Source organism: Carlito syrichta, unplaced genomic scaffold (assembly GCF_000164805.1).
Source record: "Carlito syrichta isolate Samal-C Ts95f unplaced genomic scaffold, Tarsius_syrichta-2.0.1 Scaffold311480, whole genome shotgun sequence".
NCBI classification, from domain to species: Eukaryota; Metazoa; Chordata; class Mammalia; order Primates; family Tarsiidae; genus Carlito; species Carlito syrichta.
Window position 1 is genome coordinate 317,165 of NW_007255576.1, and position 21,653 is coordinate 338,817.

The 21,653-nt window shown below is 43.4% G+C and overlaps 1 protein-coding gene across 2 annotated transcripts in view; it reads left to right on the forward strand.

The window, feature by feature from the left end:
* ZNF154 (zinc finger protein 154) overlaps positions 1–9,584 on the forward strand; it is an 11,478-nt gene extending 1,894 nt beyond the window's left edge. Inside the window, exons 2-4 of one of the 2 annotated variants that reach the window (XR_505036.2) lie at positions 2,224–2,350; positions 4,913–6,326; positions 9,420–9,584. Coding sequence is in view for 1 of the 2 variants with exons in the window: in XM_008068701.1 (XP_008066892.1) it covers positions 2,224–2,350; positions 4,913–6,069 (1,284 nt within the window). In the remaining variant the exon portion in view is untranslated. Of the gene's footprint in view, positions 1–2,223; positions 2,351–4,912; positions 6,754–9,419 lie in introns of those variants that run through there. The other variant, XM_008068701.1, reaches the window with a different exon arrangement.
* Positions 9,585–21,653: the final 12,069 nt, after the last annotated feature.

Consider the following 21,653-nt stretch of genomic DNA (forward strand, 5'->3'; position numbering starts at 1 on the left):
GAGCCCACCAGGCGAGGCTGCGGTGGCCGGGAGCGGCCACTGCACTCCAGTCTGGGTGACCGAGTGAGACTCCAACTCAAAAAAATAAATAAATAAAAAAATAAAAGGGGCAACTAAATTTTCAAATGTAGACTGTGAGAGAGTGAAACAGGGTTCAGGGATGACCCCTGGTTTTTGTTTTAGTAGATACAGGAATATGAGCTCCATCAATTGAGTTGGAGAAGCTGGAATTAAGAATAATAGTCAAGCCGGGCTCGGTGGCTCAGCCTGTAATCCCAGCACTTTGGGAGGCTGTGGTGAGAGGATTGCCCGAGCCCGTGGGTTCGAGACCCGCCTGGGCAACTTGGCAAGACCTCATCTCTACAATAAATCAAAAAATTAGCCGGGCGTGGTAGCACACGCCTGTAGTTCCAGCTACTTGGAAGGCTGAGGGCGGAAGGATCGCTGGAGCCCAGCAGGTCGAGGCTGCTGTGGCCGGGAGCGGCCACTGCACTCCAGTCTGGGTGACAGAGTGAGACTTGACAGAGTGAGACTCCAACTCAAAAAAAAAAAAAAAAAAAAAGAATAATAGTCATTGGAGACATCAAGAACTCAATTTATTCCTGTTAAAAGTTTGAGATGTTTCAGAGATCACTACGTGGCGGCATTAAGTAGGCAACCAAATACACAGGTCTGGAAATCTGGGGAGTGGCCCAGGATGGAAACATCTGAAATGTGGTTTTTGTGAGGGAGCTGTGGATCATGCTTATAGGAGTTAATCTTCAGCTTAGGGTAGTACAGCTTTAGGGGGCCAGGAAGGGGATAGTGGGGGCCAAAGACTGGCCCTGTTGTTGGACAGCTGAACTGGGTGATGGTATTGGGCTTTACAACACAGATAAGGGAGGTTAGTGGCCATGGATGTAGGGTGTTTCGGACAGGATAGTTTGCCAGGTGGCATGAACTTTCAGGGGAGGAGTGGACATGGGATGGATGCAGAGGCATAAGTGTATTTGAGGCAAGATAGCTGTCCTTTCTTTCCTTAATGTTTGTTTCACCACTGTGAAATCACCAGGATTTTGTGATGGCTTTAATGGGGCCTGGGGTGTTTCATTCAGCCTGGAGGATAAGGCCAGGAGTAAATATGGTCATTTTTGAGAGTTACTTGGCCTGGGATAGATGACCAATGGGTCTAGTTTTTGAATGTTAGGTGGAAAAAGAAAGGTTGTGACTACTGAGGGGATAGCAAATGCAGCACAGAAGTGGAATAGGCCCAGAGGTATTTGTGTGGTTTTGTACATATAGTTTTGTGTGGCTAAGTCTGAGGTGAAGAATGGAGTCAGCCAGGGAGCCTTCATAGGATTTGAGGCTGCCATCACTTGTGGGAGTCTTGGAAGGTCTAGGGTAATATTAGATGTATTTGAATATGTCAAGCACACTCTGGATGCTCTGTGCTAAATTATGATGTGAAGTCTAAAATTTTGGCCCAGTATTATGTGCTGTCATGACATCTGAGTCATGTGTAAGGGGAGGGGCAGGGAAATGCCTGTGGTGTGGAGAAGTGAGGTAGTGGTGGCCCTGGGCTTGTGGGTGTGGTATCTGGAGACAGGAGGGATGTGTATTTTAAAGAATGATGTGCACTTGGAGGGGGAGTAGCTCTGATGGCTACAGCTCCCTGGTATTAAGACTTACATGACCTTGGGCATTCCAGGGGGATTTAATGACTGGATTGGGAAGATCCTTCTTTTTTTTTTTTTTAGTTGGAGCCTCACTCTCATCCAGGTTGGAGTGCAGTGGCATGCTCACGGCCACGAAGCCTCGACCTGCTGGGCTCAGGTGATCCTTCCACCTTAGCCTTCCAAGTAGCTGGAACTACAGGCATGCGCCACCATGCCTGGATAATTTTTGATTTATTGTAGAGATGAGGTCTCTCCAAGTTGCCCAGACTGGTCTCAAAACTGTGGGCTTAGGCAGTCCTGTCACCTTGGCCTCCCAGAGTGCTGGGATTATAGACGTGAACCACCGCTTGGGAATATCCTTCTATGCCAGGCTCTTAGCTTGGATATTTATTTATCCACATGTCAGTTGCTGCTGATGGCTATACTCTGTGATCAGTGAGCCCTCAGTGGAATAATAGCAAACGGGCTGATTTTTCCACTGGAATAGGATGGGCATGGGGTAAATGCATGAGATTGTGGGTCCTTGAAAAAAGGGCTGTTGTGGTTTCATCTGTTTCCATTGTGGCAGGGCACTGTGACTTTTGAAGATGTGGCCGTGTACTTCTCCTGGGAGGAATGGGGTCTCCTTGATGAGACTCAAAGATGCCTGTACCGTGATGTGATGCTGGAGAACTTGGCTCTTATAACCTTCCTGGGTAAGGTTTTTTACACCCATCCCTATGCCCTGAGCTAGTCTGTACCCTTCCCCTGTTCCATGAGGATGACAGAACCATAGACTGTGCTGCTTTCTCACTTCCCTGCATACTGTAGTGCTTGCTGAGACTGAGACATATGCACTGCCCTCACCTCTTCTTAAGCAGCCCAACACCTGTTTTGCCACAGCCTCACAGAGAAGGATTCAGGGTCAGAAGTCTTGTAGTCACCCTACTGCATTCCACCTTGCTTGTCCTCTGCATGACTGGGTGACTTTGTTCAGAGCCGAGGCTCCTGTGTGCCCCATGTTCTACTTCCTTCCTGTATCTGGCATTTTCTTATGCCTTCCTGTGCTGGGAATTGTCACTGACTTGGTTACTACTTAAAATGGACCATGGACTATTCTTACAAGACATTCCTTTGAAATTCTCTTTGTGGTGGGCGCAGTGGCTCACGCCTATAATCCCAGCACTTTAGGAGGCCAAGGTGAGAGGATTGATTGAGCCCACAGGTTCGAGACAAGCCTGGGCAACTTGGTGAGACTTCATCTCTACAATAAATTAAAAAAAAAAAGTTAGCTGGGCATGGTGGCGCATGCCTGTGGTTCCAGCTGCTTGGAAGACTGAGACTGAAGGATCACCTAAGCCTAGCAGGTCGAGGCTGTGGTGGCTGTGAGCGTGCCGCTGCACTCCAGCCTGGGGGACAGGGTGAGAACTCCAACTCAAAAAAAAAAAATAAATAAATAAAAAAGGGAAATTTTCTTTGTAATATTTGTGTGTGTGTTGTTTTTTTTTCTGTGAGCTATCATGTGCTGAGTTTTTTTTTGTTGGACAGTTCTGCCTGCTCTGTCCTTTCTTTCTTAAGTACTTGCATTTTCCAGGGGCCACGTATTTGTTTATTTTGAGAGTGAAGTAGAGAACCTTCGGTGATTCACAGGATGGCTGTGGATCCAGCCATAGCAAGATGAACTCACAAGGAATCTGACCCTGAAGAGTGGCACTTGGATGAGGGCATGATGTAAGGACTGGGTTTAAACCATAGCAATAACCTGTTCTGTTTGATGAGCATTTTGGTGATATTGCCAGTGGCCATAGCTCAATTCTGGTTTTCCTTCACCATTCTTGACATTTTGCCGACTTGTCAACTCTACTGCTTGTCACCTTTACTTTTACATCCAGCCTGGGGTAATCCTCTCATTTTTGGACTCCACATCTTTTTTCTCACTGCTCCATCTGAAGTGCTCTCCAGCATTGGCCTCTACATATTGTGTCATGAGGTGTGCATATATTTTTTTAAGTTTTTTTTTTTTTTTTTTTTTTAGTAAAAGTCTTACTCTGTTGCCTAGGCTGGAGTGCAGTGGCACATTCATGGCCACCACAACCTTGACCTGCTGGGCTCAGGTGGTCCTTCCACCTCAGCCTTCCAAGTAGCTGGAACCACATCTGGCTAACTTTTTGCACACCTCATCTGGCTAACTTTTAATTTATTGTAGAGATGGGATCTTGCCAAGTTGCCCAGACTGGTCTTAAACCCCTGGACTCATGAAATCCTTTCACCTCTGTCTCCCAAAGTGCTGGGATTATAGGCGTGAGCTACCATTCCTAGCATTTTTAAAAAGTTTTAAAACAGAGTTTATTAGTGAGATGAAGAGGAAAAAAAAGAAGATCCATGGCAGAAAGACCTGCCATGGGCAAATTTCTCAAAAAAGAAAAACCACTGGTGTGCATATATTCTTAAACAGGTCTTGAAGGCCAGCTTCTCTGTTACATTTCCTTCAACCTTTATATACTGTTCTACTTAGCACTCATGTCACCAGCTGACAAGTTTCTGCTAAAGCTGTTTGCAGAGGATTTAGTTTTAGACCCTGCCTCTGCTCTCTTTGTCACAACTCATGGTTGTGGTCTTTACTGCATGAGCTCCCTCCAACCCCCATTCTGTGATCATTGTAGCCTGGTATTGCTAAGCAGCTTTATTCACAACTTGAATCCAAATTCCTTGCTATACAAACAATCCCACGGACTTCTTCCTGGTTTGTCATACCCACACTTGTATAGAGGCTGCCCCTCACACCCCCAAGTCAACGTGTTACTTTGCCAGCATTTTTGATTTTAGGTTGTTGGTATGGAGTGGTGGAAGAGGGTGTGTAAGATATGTGGCCTGGTCTTTTTTTTTTTTTGAGTTGGAGTCTCACTCTGTCACCCAGACTGGAGTGCAGTGGTCGCTCCCGGCCACTACAGCCTCGACCTGCTGGGCTCTGGCGATCCTTCCTCCTCAGCCTTCCAAGTAGCTGGAACTACAGGCACGCACTATCATTCCTGGCTAATTTTTGATTTATTGTAGAGATGAGGTCTCGCCAAGTAGCCCAGGCGGGTCTTGAACCCGTGGGCTAAAGCAATTCACTCACCTCCGCTTCCCAAAGCTCTGGGATTACAGGCTGAACCACCAAGCCCAGCGTGGCCTGGTCTTGAGAGACATTTTGCATTTTGCTGAGCCCCTGGGAACATATCGTGGGTAGAAACCGTTCAGGTATGGGGCATGTGGGAAACAATTACATTTCATTGCAGATGTTCATCAGCACCCCAAGCAGCACTTTGGAGAGAAACGCTTCAGAAACAATGTGAATAGAGGTTTGTTTGTGAAGAGCTGCAAATTCTACGTGTCAGAGGAGCCCTTTACCTGCGGGGAAGTTGGGAAGGACTTCCTGGCCAAGTTGGGATTCCTCCATCAACAGACCACTCTCACTGGGGAGCATTCAAATAGCAGAAGTGATTGTGGGGCCATTAGTAACAGTGGAAAAACTGATTACAACTGTGGAGAATACACAAAAGCGTTCAACCATAAATACACACTTGTTCAGCAGCAGAGAGCCCTCACTACTGAAAGATGTTACATATGCAGTGAATGTGGGAAAACTTTTAGTAAAAGCTACAGCCTCAATGACCACTGGAGAGTTCACACTGGAGAAAAGCCTTATGAATGTGGGGAATGTGGAAAATCCTTTAGGCAAAGCTCTAGCCTCATTCAGCACCGGAGAGTTCATACTGGAGTACGACCTCATGAATGTGATGAATGTGGAAAATTATTTAGCAATAAGTCGAACCTCATTAAACATCGGAGAGTTCACACTGGAGAAAGGCCATATGAGTGCAGCGAATGTGGGAAATCCTTTAGTGAAAGCTCTGCGCTCCTTCAGCACCAGAGTGTTCACACTGGAGAAAGGCCTTATGAGTGCAGTGAATGTGGGAAATTCTTTACATATCATTCCAGTCTCATAAAGCACCAGAAAGTTCATAGTGGATCAAGGCCTTATGAGTGCAGTGAATGTGGGAAGTCATTTAGCCAAAACTCTAGCCTCATTGAACACCGTAGAGTTCATACGGGGGAAAGGCCTTATAAGTGCAGTGAATGTGGGAAGTCCTTTAGCCAAAGCTCTGCACTTCTTCAGCATCGGAGAGTTCACACTGGAGAAAGGCCTTATGAGTGCAGTGAGTGTGGGAAATTCTTTACCTACAGCTCTAGTCTCCAAAAACACCAGAGAGTTCATACTGGATCAAGGCCTTATGAGTGTAGTGAATGTGGAAAATCCTTTACTCAAAACTCCAGCCTCATTAAGCACAGGAGGGTTCACACTGGGGAGAGGCCTTATGAGTGCACTGACTGTGGGAAATCTTTTGGCCATAACTCTAGCCTCATTAAACACCGGCGAATTCATAGTCGATAAAAATCTTAGAAGTGGCAAATGTGGAAAAACCATTAACACCCTGGAGAAAGTCCTCATGAGCTTAGTGAGTGTGAGAAAACCTTCAGCTGAAGACCTTATCTCATAAGTACTATAAAGTTCACATGGGAAAAACAGTTTTGCTATGCAGGGATGTACTGTTTCCTTGTTCATTTTAACAACTCTCAAGGAGATCCCTTATGAGGGTGCCATCCGCCTGAATGGAACCTCATATGTCTGAACATCTGCATAAATTCCAGGTATGTGGGAGCTACATTGCACTTTTTATCTTGCCCAGAGATGTTGCCAGGTTTATGTCATTGCTAATTCTGTCGCAAAAGCCATTTTTACCTGGCAGGTGCCTACAGTGTGCACCATTCACCCACTTCATTGTATTCAGGTAAGTGAACCTTGGTGTTCTCCCTTTCATGGGAGAAATTACTAAGTAACTGAGCATTTATTCTTTTCTCATTTTTTTCTCCCTGAGAAGTTAAGCCATGGACCTGACCTAGTTTTGCCCAGACGACTCTGCTGTTGATTTGGAAAGATGGACTACATATTTCAGGATATTGTTGGTCTCAACTCTTTAGGTGGAATTTTTCAGCTTCCAGATTACCAACTATGGGAACCCCCTCCTCCCATTGCCCTGGTTTGTATGATAATAAAGGCCTATTGTTTAAGCCACCATTAATGTTGGGAGTTCTATTCACTATATGGGGTAACTGGGTTCTGCTAACTTGAGTGAATAGCTTTTGTTGGGATCCCAAACTTGTTGTGTCTCCATAGGGACAGTGGGATGGCAGAATATAGCTCTCTTTCTCATTAGAGCATAGTTTGCGTTTGTTTTCAAGGCTTCCAAGGAAAAACTGCAGGGTGCTGTCCTAATTTGTATCCTGGATGCTACGGGTGTGGTACTTCTGAAAGCAACATGGAATTATTCTCTCATTCAGAGGGGATATTGCATTGTGCTTGGCACTGGTGGGGAAAATCAATTTCCCTGATCTGCAAAGGATTCATATGCCTTGACGTCCTGAATTCCATAGGGTAGCATCACAGGTTGTAAGATTATAGAGGGAATGATAATTGTTACAGAAATGCTGGAGTGATATGGAGTGGAAGAGATGGCAGTTAACTGGTTGGAATGTGCTTCTCTTCCAAAGTCATTCATGATGTTCCAGTTATTATGGCTATGAAGGATGTGCAGGTACAGGCATTCGCAGGACCTCTGGATCTGTTTATCTTGTGTAGCTGAGGTCATTGTCAGAAAAGATAATCTTAAGCTTTTGTAGATCCCTGTAGCCTCTGGGCTGTTCACCTCAAAGCCATTGCTATGCAGGCAATTAAAATGGCGAGAGAAGGGAGATCTTAGTCCATTGATAGGGCCCTTGTGATCCAGCCAGCATTTCTCTTGAATCGGGTGGAAATGACCTTCACTGCTCATCTATATTTGCTACCACTGAGACGAAGTATCCCAGGGTATGAGGAGAGAGATGGTGGAAACAACATAGGGTTGTCAAACCTGACTTTCCAAAAATAGGAAGTTCAGACTTTTTTGGACCATATTTTTAATAAAGTATAGATGGTACATATTTAAGCTATACAATTTGCTAAGCCTTGACATTCGTATAAGTCTGTGAAACCGTATTCACAGTCATGGTAATGAACCTGCCCATCAATCCTGAAGTTACTTCATGCACTTAATAATTCTCTGCCCTCCAGGCAACCATTGATTACTTTTCCTTCAGAATTGATTTGTTTTCAATTTATCTTTTATTTTAAAGATGTGGAGTACAATTCAGTGTTAAGTATACAAGTGTTCGTTATGCAGGTACCATTGTTGATGTATGCTCCCCACTTCCCCCAGCAGAATCCCACTACTGCCAATTCTGCCCCTGCCCCCCGGCAGTTTCCCACTACTGACAATCCTTTTCTTACAGTATTACGATAATTGTTCAAAGTCCACTTATGAGTGAGAACATGTGATACTCAGTTCTTTGTTTCTGTGATAGATTACTCAGTATTATAGACTCTTGTTTTCAATTTCTAGAATTTTATATGACTGAAATTATAATGTGTTTATTTTTTTCTCCCCCATGCATTCATGTAGCATATTTATTTTGAGATTCATCAGTAGTGCTTGTATGAGTAATTTCTTTTTGTATTGCTGAGAACTATGATGTTCTGTGGACATACTGCCATGTTTATTCATTGATCTATTTATAAATACTTTAAGTTATTTACAGTTTTATTGTAAATAAAATTGCTACAGACATTTGAGTATGATTTTTCACATGGATATGTTTTATTTCTCCTAGTACCTCATGGTGCAGTGCCTAAGTCATAGAGTAGATGAATGGATAACTTTTCAATAAATATCAAGTTCCGATCTAAAATGGTTGTTCTCTTTGGGTTACTACCAGCCCTGTATGAGAGTTCCAATTCTTCCATATCCTTGCAAAGAGTGGATATGGTTAGCTTTAATTTTGACTCATGTAATAAATGTGTAGCCATATCTCACTGTCAGATGCATTTCCCTAATTTTTTACTTTGTAGAGAATTTTTATTTTGCCACCTGTATATTTTTGGTAAAATGTCTTTTGATGTCTTTTGCTTTTTTTTTTTTTAAGTCAGAGTTTCACTCCTTGCTCAGGCTGGTGTGATTCACAACCATTGTACCCTCAATCTGCTGGGCCTAGGTGATCCTCCTGCCTCAAGTTGCTAGAACTACACACGTGTACCACTACATCTGGCTAATTTTTTTATTTATTGTAGAGACGAAGTCTCGCCGACTTGCCCAGTCTGGTCTCAAACCTCTGGGCTCAAGCAATCCTCTCACCTTGGCCCCCTAGCTAGGATTGCAGGTGTGAGTCAGCCACTGCACCCAGATTCTTTTGCATACTTTTACAAAAACATTTTGGCTGTTTATTTTTTTTATTTTTTATTTTTTGAGTTGGAGTCTCACTCTGTCACCCAGACTAGAGTACAGTGGCACACTTCTGGCCACTGCAGCCTCAACCTGCTGGGCTCCGGGGATCAGTCCGCCTCAGCCTTACAAGTAGCTGGAACTACAGGCACATGCTACCACACCTGGCTAATTTTTTGATTTATTGTAGATGAGGTCTTGCCAAGTTGCCCAGGCAGGTCTTGAACCCGTGGGCTCAGGCAATCCTCTTACCATGGCCTCCTAAAGCACGGGATTACAGGCTGAGCCACTGAGCCCGGCCTATCTTTGTTTTTTTAAATTCAAAATGTCTTTATTGGGATGGTTTTCCATTCATCTTGATTGGGGTGCTTTTAGTGCTGCTTCCTCCTGAGGGATCATCCTTCTGTGAGCCTTGCTTTTCCTCCTGTAGGCTGACAGAGGATAGTGGAGCAGCCAACACACAAAACTACTGTTTGTGCATGGCTGAAGATCGTGGTGATCTTATAGCATCCTGGGCATTTCACATCCAAGAAGTAGGAGTTGGAGCTCTGCAATAGATACTTGTGTTTCCTCTTCTCCTCTTCCGGAAAGGGATGAAGGACATCCTTTGTGAGAGACATGTTCTCATGGGTAGGTGTCCACCACCAGAAAGCCTATTTATCTTTTCATTAACAAATTAGTAGATAGTGAAACAAAGACTTAAGTTGGAACTTCATCCTTTAATCCTTTAGTGATGTGATTTCTTTATTGTAAGGAACAAATGTTTTTGTTTTTGTTTTTAGTTGGAGTTTCACTTTGTTGTCCAGGCTGGAGTGCAGTGGCATGATCATGGCTCATTATAGCCTCCACCTTCTAGGCTCAGGTGATCTTTCCACCTCAGCCTCCTGAGTAGTTGGGACTATAGTCATGCATCACAACAGTAGCCATCACACACCTGTCTCTGATATGAAGCCTCAATCACTCATATCAACATCTAGTGTACAGGAAATATAGGGGAAGGGTGATTGGTTACAGTGTTGGAAATTCAATAAGCCAAATCTAGAATATGGCAAATTCTAATGAACAAATGTACCAGCAACTTCAAGAAATAAAAACTTTACTGAATGAGACCATAGGGAATTATAACTAATGGTGTTTCCACCTGCACTAATGTTACCGTCTGAGTAAATGCTCAACTGCTATTTTTCAATGCCAGTAAATCGAGAGGCAGGGAACTGGCAGAAAGAAGTTGGTTTTTTTTGAGTCTGAGTCTCTTTCGTCCAGGCTAGAGTGCAGTGGCATGCGCACGATCACCTCAGCCAAACACCTGTAGATGTATCAAACGTCTATACATGCATCAGGTCTCTTCAAGAGAAGGGCAAAAGCAAGAGACTCCTACACACTGGGCAGCTGAGGAAAAAACTACATCAAGATAGGTAGGAAAAGCTGAGGCACAATCAGGCACAAACCCATCCCTGGGCACCGTGCCTTACAGTCAGAAAGGAATCCCCAATATTCACCTTGTCCCTGAGAAGAAATGGACTGCACTTATTGTGCCTGGACTTTTAGTTCTCAGAGTATTTGGCTCTTAATCCACCTACCACGTTGCCTAGGCTGGTCTTGAACTCCTGGGCTCAAGCAATCCTCCCACTTTGGCCTTCCACAGTACTGGAATTACTGGTGTGAGCCACCGCATTCAGCCAGGAACAATTGTTTTTGAATACTAGAAGTGTAGTTTCTAAACTTTTTTGCCACTTTTTAATTCTAGATAATCAACAATACAACAAATCAAGCCATGTTTTGTATTTTTTTTTTTTTTTTGGCCACTTTCACAGTACAAATGCTCCCACCATGCCAATTTCAAGCTGCATGCCTGTAGTTCCAGCTACTTGGAAGGCTGAGGTGGAAGGATCACTGAGCCCAGCAGGTAGAGGCTGCGGTGGCTATGAGCATGCCAACTTCACTACAGCCTGGGTAACAGAGGGAGACGCCAACTTAAATAAAAAAAAATTGAGATATTGATAGAACTTAAACTGCTTATATTTAAAATATATATTTTGATGTTTTGATACATGCTTATATCCTGAAACAATATATAAAATTCTCAGCATATTAATAAAATTACCAATACAGTGACATTCTGTCTTGTGTTATGGCTATTTTCAATATATACAAAAATGGAAAAGACTGTTATGGAGCCAGATGAACCCTTTCCCAGTCTTCTGTCACTCTTTATCATTTCATGACCATTGTATTTCATCTGTCCTCATGTGCACTAGTGGGTTGTTATAATCCCAGATATTGTATCATTTAATGTATAACCTCTTCAGAATGCATTTTAAAATGTAAGAATTCTTTTATAACCCTCAAAACTATCACAAAAATGTTTTAAAATATGATAAATGTTACCAGTTTTTTCAGTTATCTAAAAAATGTGTATTTTTGTTTTTTTCAGTTTGGAGTCTCACTCTGTCGCCCAGGCTGGAGTGCAGTGATATGCTCACAGCCACCGCGCCCTCAACCTGCGGGGCTCAGGTGATCCTTCCACTTCAGCCTTCCAAGTAGCTGGAACTACAGGTGCATGCCACCACGCCCAGCTAATTTTTTGGTTTGCTGTAGAGATGAGGTCTTACCAAGTTGCCCAGGCTGTTCTTGAGCCCCTGGGCTCAGGCAATCCTTTTGCCTTGGCCTCCCAAAGTGCTGGGATTACAAGCTTGAGCCACTGCACCCGACTGTGTGTGTTTCTTTTTTTTGAGTTGGAGTCTCACTCTGTCGGCCAGACTGGAGTGCAGTGGCACACTCCCAGCTACTGCAGCCTTGACCTCCTTCCTCCTCAGCCTTCCAAATAGCTGGAACTACAGGTGCGCACTACCACGCCCAGCTAATTTTTGATTTATTGTACAGTCGAGGTCTTGCCAAGTTGCCTAGGTGGGTCTCCAACCCGTGAGCTCAGAGCTAAGGCAATCCACTCATCTCGGCCTCCCAAAGTGCTGAGATTACAGGATGAGCCACCGAGCCCGGCCTGGTTTCTTAAGGTAGATTAATTGTAATCAGGATCCAAAATTTATACGTAATAACTTTCAGTATTTGTGTCCCATAAGTCACTTAACCTTCCAGTTACCATTTTTATTTTTATTTTTTGAAGTTGCTGGTGTATTTGTTCATTAGAATTTGCCATATTCTAGATTTGTTTTATTGAATTTCTGATATCGTAGGTTCATACAACCCCACTTGAATGCTCGCTATACCTTTCTTTAAGGGTTGTGGCAATATGGACAGACAATAGTGGGTTTCCATATCACTTACATGAACAAAATGACTAAACAAATCAACCTGTACCTTTGCTAGTGTCCCCTCGCCCCCCCCCCAAAAACTATTACAATCTATTAATCAAGCCTTAAGTAATTCTAAATTTGAATTTAACAACCTTCATAGAGCAGCGGGCCAAATGCTATATGAAAGAAACTAATAAAGATTCTAATACATAATCCAACTAATGTAAGACCATGGTATAGCCTTGTTTCATGAACAACTCCTTTTTCCCCAGATCTCTATGTGTCCCTAGCAGGTATTACTTCCTTGGTGACCAGGACACCAAAGACCTCACACAACTCATGCACTTTGGAAATAGTATTTTGAGACTTGTTTCTACACAAGAACCAAAATGCTGTAGGTTGCTAACAGTGAAAACTATGACTCATACATGAGGTCCAAAATGAGGCTGATTTTGATTACTCAGTCACACTACTTGGGGAAATTACTGATTCAGTTTATACAATTTGACCACTGTAGAAACCATACAATGAAAAAGACTATAATAAAGCCATCACTAACTTGAGCAGAAGTTATTAATGACACTGCCTCTGCCCTAGATGGAATACAGATAATTTTCAACTCATTGGCACAAGTAGTAATAAACAATCACATTGCTCTAGATTTCTCTTTGGCTAGTCATGGTCATTTCTTTGCCACTGCTAATATTTCTTGTACTTGGACATATGAAACAGGCAAGGTGTGACACGCTGTGTATCACCTGGAAAAAGCTATTTGGCTCTCTAATATTGATCCTCATGGGCTAAAGGTTTTGTTTTCTTGTCCAGGGTTGGCTGATTAGAGTTCATGATTTTGAAGCACCTATCAGGGACTATTAATCATTCTTTTTGTCATAGTGGTCAAGATGCTGGTCTGTTGCAGTCTTTCCAAAGTCCTAAATGCTCTACACAGTTGCTCTCTCATTAAATTATCTTCACGATGATACAGCAACAAAAGGTCAAGACAAAGGCCAGATGCAGTGGCTTACACCTGTAATCTCAGCATTTTGGGAGGCCAAGGTGAGAGGATTGCCTGAGCCCCGGAGTTTGAGATGAGCCTGGGCAACATGGAAGAACTCATTTATACAATATTTTTTATTTTTATTTTATTTATTTTACTTTTTTGGAGTTGGAGTCTCACTCCGTCACCCAGGCTGGAGTGCAGTGGCATGCTCACAGCCACCCCAACATCGATCTGCTGGGCTTAGGTGATCATTCTGCCTCAGCCTTCCAATTGGCCAGAATGACAGGTGCGTGCTACCACACCTGGCTAATTTTTTGATATATTGTAGAGACAAGGTCTCACCAAGTTGCCCAGGCTGGTCTTGAGCTGTTGGGCTCAGGCAGTCCTTTCGTCTTGGCCTTCCAAAGTGTTGGGATTACAGACTTGAGCTACCATGCCCAGCATGGACAGCTGTCTTAATTTTTATACTTATTTCTAACTTAGTACCAATGACAGAAAGTCAAATATATTTCCCAACTAATAATGTAGGATGTTCCACTTTTAGCTGGCTCACACCTTCCCAATCCCAGTATACCTTAAGCTTTCCCATTTCTCTGCCTGCCTTTGAGGCTTTCCTAAAATGCAAATGATGGTGGCTGAGTTCTTTGTGATTGTAATCTGAATAAATAACCTTGTGAGTGTTCTCATTCTGTCAGTCTTTATTTCCACAGCTCTTAGGATATCTTTCAAAAAACAAGTGTAGTGAAAACACTGTGATGCAAATTCATTTGAAGTAATATTCAGTATGATTGTACAAGTATTTATTTGATATGGCATTTAGATTGTTACATTTCATTTTTCATCTTAGGTTTTGAACATACAGCAGCTAGTAAGATCTTAGGTTACTAAGAAGGTACTCATAGCTATATCTTTCAGGAAGGCAATCAGTGTTTAACTTACATTTACTTATTTTATTTTTTTATTTTTTATTTTTTTGGAGTTGGAGTCTCACTCCATTGCCCAGACTGGAGTGTAGTGGCACGCTCCTGGCCACTGCAGTCTCGACCTGCTGGGCTTCTGCAATCTTTCCACCTCAGCCTTCCAAGTAGCTGGAACTACAGGCGCGCACTACCACGGCTGGCTAATTTTTGATTTATTGTAGAGATGAGGTCTTGCCAAGTTGCCTGGGCGGGTCTCGAACCTGCGGGCTCAGGCAATCCAATCACCTCGGCCTCCCAAAGCGCTGTGATTACAGGCTGAGCCACGGAGCCCGACTAACTTGCATTTAAAAACCTCCTTGGGCCGGGCATAGTGTCTCACACCTGTAATCCCAGCACTTTGGAAGGCTGAAGTGAGAGGCCTGCCTGAACCCCATGGGCTTGAGACCAGCATGGGCAACTTGGTGAGACCTCATCTCTACAATAAATCAAAAAATTAGTGGGGCGTGGTGGCGCACACCTGTAGTCCAGCTATTTGGAAGGCTGAAGTGGAAGGATCATCTGAGCCCAGCAGGTCGAGGCTGCAGTGGCTGTGAGCCTGCCCCTGCACCCAAGCCTGGGTGACAGAGTGAGACTCTGACTCAAAAAAAAAAAAGCCTTCTCATACCAACTATAAAAAGTGGATCACTGGTTGATCAGAATTTTATTTGATCAGAATTATTTCCTTTTTGTCCTGTAAATAAACTGCTGTAGGGTCTACTTAGAGAAAGTCTAGTTTTAGGTAAACTTATGATAAACTTAAAGCCTGCTCACCAGTGAACCCACTTAGATCCCATTCTTTTTATATCCATTCTTCCCCTGTTCCCCACTTTTTCCTCCTTTCCTCCACATCTGAGCTTTCTTAGCAGTGTACTTCCCGAACTGACTGAAATACCCGTGTCCCTTGAGTTTGCAACTTCCACGTGGAGAACACATGTAACTGAGAAGTTCAGCTTTAAAATGTATTCTGAACACTTTTTCTTTAGTTTTAAAAGTGTACTTTAAATATCTTTTTTTTCCTCTCTCCTCTCTAGGCACTACCTTGTACTGTGACTCTTTGACCAACCTTCTTATCTAACTCTATTCTTTCTTAGAAATTTCAGGGGCTATCTTGAAGCCAGCCATGGCATGAAGGCCCAGCTGTGGAATTCTCTGCTTAGCGAGAGCCTCAAGGCATAAATCTGCAACCTGGCCACAGTCAGAGTGATGCCAGTCATCTCTCCAGGTGGACAATAACTCAAGATAGCCATTGAACCAAGACTTGCACCTGGTGCCACTCCTTATGTTTCCTTCTTGGATCAGCCTAAGAATTTGAGAAGGTATTTAGTACATTAGTCTGCCATTTCCCCAGGAAGCCTACTCTTGAATAAACCTGTCTTTCCTTCCACCAGTTCTCAAGTTTGGCTTTGAGTGATGAGCACCTGGACTTGGGTCTGTTTACAGACACATTCTTGGAAAATGGACTTTCAATCTGGTTGTGTCAAAATCTCTGACATTGTCAAAGATTCCCCAAATTCCAGGTTGGATAGGAAAAGTTTATTACAACATCCATTCCTCTCCTGTGCATACGCACTCCAGGGATCTCTGTCATTATCAATCATTCCATCTTTTGATTGAGCCAAGGGATGCAGAAATATATTTGGAAAAAGTCTAGTAGATGAGCTGAAAAGGGTTTGAAGGGTAATGAAACTTTAAGGGTAAAAAATCCAAGAACAACAAAAACTTTTGAAAGATATGTATGTTAACAATGCAAGAAAAAGTTATATGTATATAACAGAAGACAGGAAAGATACATATTAATCTTCTAATGTTTTACAAAGGGTCATTCAGCTTTTTACATTTCTAAACATAATCTTGCTCAAAACTGTTTTTCAGAGAAATTTGTTCAACTGTGATTTGCATTTAGTTTATGAATATATGTATTTATAAATTATATTTTTGATAGTTCATATAATACATATGTCAAGATTTTTTAAACAGACTGATTTAATAATTCTGATTTTAAAGGCTTTATCTACATCTTCTTGCTGATTTTACCACCATACAGTTTATCATCACACTATCATAGTTTGTGTAAGACTGGGTTTAATTTTTTTTTTTTTTTTTTGAGTTGGAGTCTCACTCTGTCGCCCAGACTGGAGTGCAGTGGCCGCTCCCAGCCACTGCAACCTCGACCTGCTGGGCTCCGATGATCCTTCCGCCTCAGCCTTCCAAGTAGCTGGAACTACAGGCGCGCGCTACCACGCCCGGCTAATTTTTTGATTTATTGTAGAGATGAGGTCTCGCCAAGTTGCCCAGGTAGGTCTCGAACCCACCGACTCAGGCAATCCACTCACTTCAGCCTCCCAAAACGCAGGATTACAGGTTGAGCCACCGAGCCCGGCTGACTGGGTTTAATTTTTAACTATGTAAATTTTATACATTTTCTACATTAAGTTTATGGGTCAGCTAAGTTTGTATTCAGAAATTATTTTATCTGCTCAGGTCAGTGTCTTGACATGAATTATTCTTGTGTCTCAATCCTTTCAGTCTCCTGAATGCTCATACCATTTCCTAGCACCAACCTTCACATGTACCTTTATCTCTTCTACACATAGTAAATCACTGCTGAATATTTGTTTCAAACATAACAATAAAAATATATTCTCACAAAAATATATTTTCCTGAGGCTTCAGACTAGGTGAAATTAACTAGTTGTATTTTCTCTTAGTCGCTTAAACTTGACTTTCCAGCATTTACAGTAATTATGTAATAATTTGTACAGATGTATGCTTAAAGTCTGTGTACTGGCTCAAATTGCCCATTGTTTTTTTTTTTTTTTTTTTTGAGTTGGAGTCTCACTCTGTCGCCCAGACTGGAGTGCAGTGGCCGCTCCCGGCCACCACAACCTCGCCTGCTGGGCTCCGGCGATCCTTCCACTTCAGCCTTCCAAGTAGCTGGAATTACAGGCATGTGCTACCACGCCTAGCTGATTTTTTGATTTATTGTAGAGATGAGGTCTCGGGTTCAAGACCTGCCCAGGCGGGTCTTGAACCCGCGGGCTCAGGCAATCCACTCACCTCAGCCTCCCAAAGGCGCGGGATTACAGGCTGAGCCACCGAGCCCGGCTTGCCCATTATTTTATAGGCAATTCAGAAGAAAAAATGCTGTGATAAGGTGCCTTAATGATCATTTTCTATGATGTAGGAGTCAGTCAAACAGACTTTTGTTACCTTCAAATGCTTACAGTTTTAGGGATTTGGCAGTTTCTTCTGCCATCATTTATTTCACTCAATTGAAATACCAGGACTGGGGTAAGGCATATGCTGTCAGTGAAATTGATATCGCAACTGCTGCTTGGTCAGCCTTAAGTATAAGATGCTATTCAGTATATGATGTCTCCTAATTTCAGAGTTGTTAGAATGAAAAAGAAGGTGTATCTTAAGATCATTAAAATAGGTTGCAACCTCTATAAAGGCTGGGACTTCTGTGTCTAATTTATTACATCATTACCTAATAATGTCTGGTGTATAGAATAGGCTTAGCTTTACATAATGGATGAAGGAATACATGAATATGTCAGAAACCACAAACCACCAAACCTTGTGGCATATTTAGAGAAAATTACCTTTTCCCCTGGCAGGAAAAATATAGCCTGGAGGCAGAGATGTTATTACTGATGAGTACAAAGCGGCTAGAATTGGGGAAACATTTCCACAAGTGCAGTAGTTTGTATCAGCCATGTCCCTGGATGATTGAAGAGTGCCATATAAGGTACTAAGATGGAAGAGAACAAGCAGAAGAAGACAAAGGGGTGCACCAGGATCAGGATAGTTTGGGTGGCTCTAGTTGCAGGGGAGAACCTAGAGGAGTGATGGGCCCTGTGAATATATTGTACCTGTCTCTTGTGTCTGTAGAGGATGCTCACCATAAAGCCACTAGCCCAGGACTTGAGACCAAAACAGAACACCAATTAAGCAGAGCATAAACACATATGATGGAGTTGCCACTGTGCCAGAAATTAACTCTGAGTAGTACCCAGAATTTAATGTCTTAGTGACATTTCTGCTATTACTAGGGCCAGTCACTCATGGGAATCATGATGTTTACAAGCAGATGCAAAAACCAGCTGAGTAAACGTGGACTGATATGGCTCAGCATTTAAACTTCATCCATCTGGTATTACTAAGGTGCATTGTGATTGGAAGTAGCTCAGGAGGCAGGTAGTATACAGGAGAAACCCGTGGGTTACTCAAAGATAGAAAACAAGTTCACATCCAGTGTCATCCAGGAAGTCTTTCAACCCAAATGCTGCCATTGTCTGAGGAATTCCTCAATATAAAAACCGAGAAGTTGGCCAAAGTCAGGTGCTTTAAAATCAGGTCTTTGGGCATCAAACTCCTTCCTGTGTATATAGAGAAGATATAACAAAATAGAAGTGAGGAATTGCCCAGGATTCCTACTCCATTCTTGGAAAAGAAGAAAATCCCCAATGCGAAGTCCCTGGAAATAATTCTCTTTCCATTTAAAAGGAAGATGAGGCCAGGCGTGGTGGCTCAAACCTGTAATCCCAGCACTTCTGGAGGTAGAGGCTAGAGAATTGTCCAGGCCCAGGGGTTTCAGGCCAACCTGGAACTTGGTGAGACTTCATCTCTACAATATACCAAAAAATTAGCCAGGCGTGGTATATGTAGTTCTGGGTATTTAGAAGTGGAAGGATTGCCTGAGCCCAGCAGGTCAATGCTGGGATGGCCGTGAGTGTGCCACTGTGCTCCAGCCTGGGAGACAGAGTGAGACTCTGACTCAAAAAAAAAAAAAGAATTTTTTTAGGGTTCAACAGACTCTGGAGAAAAAGATATAACTGTTTTATTTTTATTAAAGTAACAATTCAAATGTTTATGTCTTCATATTTATGAATCTTTCTCACTGATAAATATATTTTGACAGTTTGTTGTTATGTTAATATGCTGATCTCTGGTACGTAGCCTATACATTTAATGAAGCTTCAATGATTGAGATATTTAAATATTTTCAAGTTAAAAAAAAAAATCTGTCCATTAGTCCAAATGTCTTTTTGTCATATATTGTTGTGGTTGTTTCCTATTTTTGTAAAAGATGTTATCCTTGTAGTCTAATTTTACTTAAGAATAAAGATGTTAAAAAAAAAGAATAAAGATGTAAATATCCCAAATGAGATATGAACAAACATTACATTTGTTTAATGACCCCTCTATAAAAATATTTTATAGCATACAGTAATTGTTCCAAATCAACATTTTGAAGCAGGGTGCTCATCTCCATTAAAGTCAGAAACAAGGGACACCAAAATGGGAGAATTACTTGAGCCCAGGACTTAGAGATCAGCCTGGGCAACATAGTGAGATCTCATCTCCATGAAAACAAACAAAAACCCATAAAACAGAAAACAAATTAGCTGGGCATGGTAGCACATGCCTGTAGTTTCAACTATTTTGCAGGCTGAGGCAAAAGGATACAGAAGTTCGAAGCTATAGTAAGGCATGATCACCAGCCTGGGTGACAGAGTTAGACTCAGACTAAAAAACAAAACAATGGTTATCACAATGGCACTTGTTCAAATTTTTTTTTTTTATTGAGTTGGAGTCTCACTCTGTCACCCAGACTGGAGTGCAGTAGCTGCTCCCAGCACCGCAGCCTCGACCTGCTGGGCTCCGGCGAGCCTTCTACCTCAGCCTTCCAATTAGCTGGAACTACAGGCGTGTGCTACCACGCCCGGCTCATTTTGATCTATTGTAGAGATGAGGGCTCGCCAAGTTGCTCAGGCGGGTCTTGAACCCGCGGGCTCAGGCAATCCACTCACCTCAGCCTCCCAAAGGCGGGGGATTCCAGGCTGAGCCACCGAGCCCAGCTAGTACTTCCATTTTTCTACATGAAGAGCCCCAGGCTCCCGGAGATGAAGTGCCTTTTTCAGAGTCAGGCAAGGCCAGGTTCTAGTTCTGGCTCTGTCACTAATTTGCAGTATCGCCTTGGACAAGTCCCTGCCCTTCTTCAGGCCTCAGTTCCCCACCCATAACATCATGGGGGTGGTGTTTCTGAGATGGTCCCTGTGATCCTAGGCAACAAAAGAATTCAAAGAGGCCCTTGGTGCTGCCTGGGGCCGGATCCTGCTTCCCTTTGGCCTGGTTCCAAGAGCAAGCACTGTTTCCCCCTGCCCTCCCCTCACTCACTCCCCTCTCTTCTTTCTGAGACAGAGCCGCCAGCCCCTCTCCCCTCCAGGCGGCCGGGCTTTATGCCAGCCAGCCAAGTGGCAGCTGGGACTCAGATGAAAGGGCCCTCAGAAGGCTGCCTGTGGCAGAGTGCCCAGCCCAGGCCTGGCAGCCCTGGGCCCAGCTGTGCCCCCAAGGCATGCTGCCCACCTCCTCCCACACAACACTCCCTTTGTGGATCCTGCAGAGAGGGAGACCCCTGCCAACCTACAAGGGACCCTCTTCTCTTTCTTTCTGCTCCATACCTGCTTCAAGAATATCCAAGTCTTTGGAGAACGGTCCAGGACTAGGCCAGACTGGCCCGACCATGCCAGGCACTTTGCAGAGCTTTATCCCGTTTAATTTTCAGAACAACACTGCTGGCAGGTAATGTTTCCTTTTCAGAGAGGAGGAACACACATAACTGAGTACCTACTATGTGTCAGTCATGGCACCAGGCCCTGGGAAAAGAGCAGCGAACAGGGGACAAGAGCGACCCCCTGGGGCTCATTCTCAGCCCAGACACAGACTGTAATCCAATAGTCACAGAAAGGAGTATCTGGCTACACAGTGTGAGCAGTGCTCTGAGAAGACGCAGTAAGGAACCACAGGTGCAGACAGATATGCCAAAGAGCATACAGATAATGGTGGATCATAGACAATGGTGGATCAATGTGTCCTCCTCTTCCCGGAAAGTCCCCTTACTGTACCCCAAGATATCTATTTAGGAGCAAGTTCCTTGAACTCTGGGAGCCTCAGAGTCTTCACCTCAGAAATGGGAGTTGTAGGCCAGGCGCAGTGGCTCATACCTATAATCCCAGCACTTTGGGAGGCCGACGCGAGAGGATTGCCTGAGCCCATAGGTTCGAGACCAGCCTGGGCAACTTGGTGAGACCTCATCTCTAATAAATAAATAAAAAATAAGCTGGGTGTGGGAGTGTGTGCCTGTAGTTCCAGCTACTTGGAAGGCTGAAGCGGAAGGATCACCTGAGCCCAACAGGTCAAGGCTGCGGTGGCCATGAGCGTGCCACTGCACTCCATCCGGGGCAACAGAGTGAGACTCTGACTCAAAAAAAAAAAAAAGGGGTCACCTTTGCTTCACAGGCATTATCTCATCTAATCATCACAATAACCCTATAAGGAAGACTAAAGAACGATTAAAATCATCCCCATTTTCCAGGTGAGGAAAATGAAGCTTAGGAAGGCTATTTTTCTTTTTTTTTTTTTGAGTTGGAGTCTCACTCTGTCGC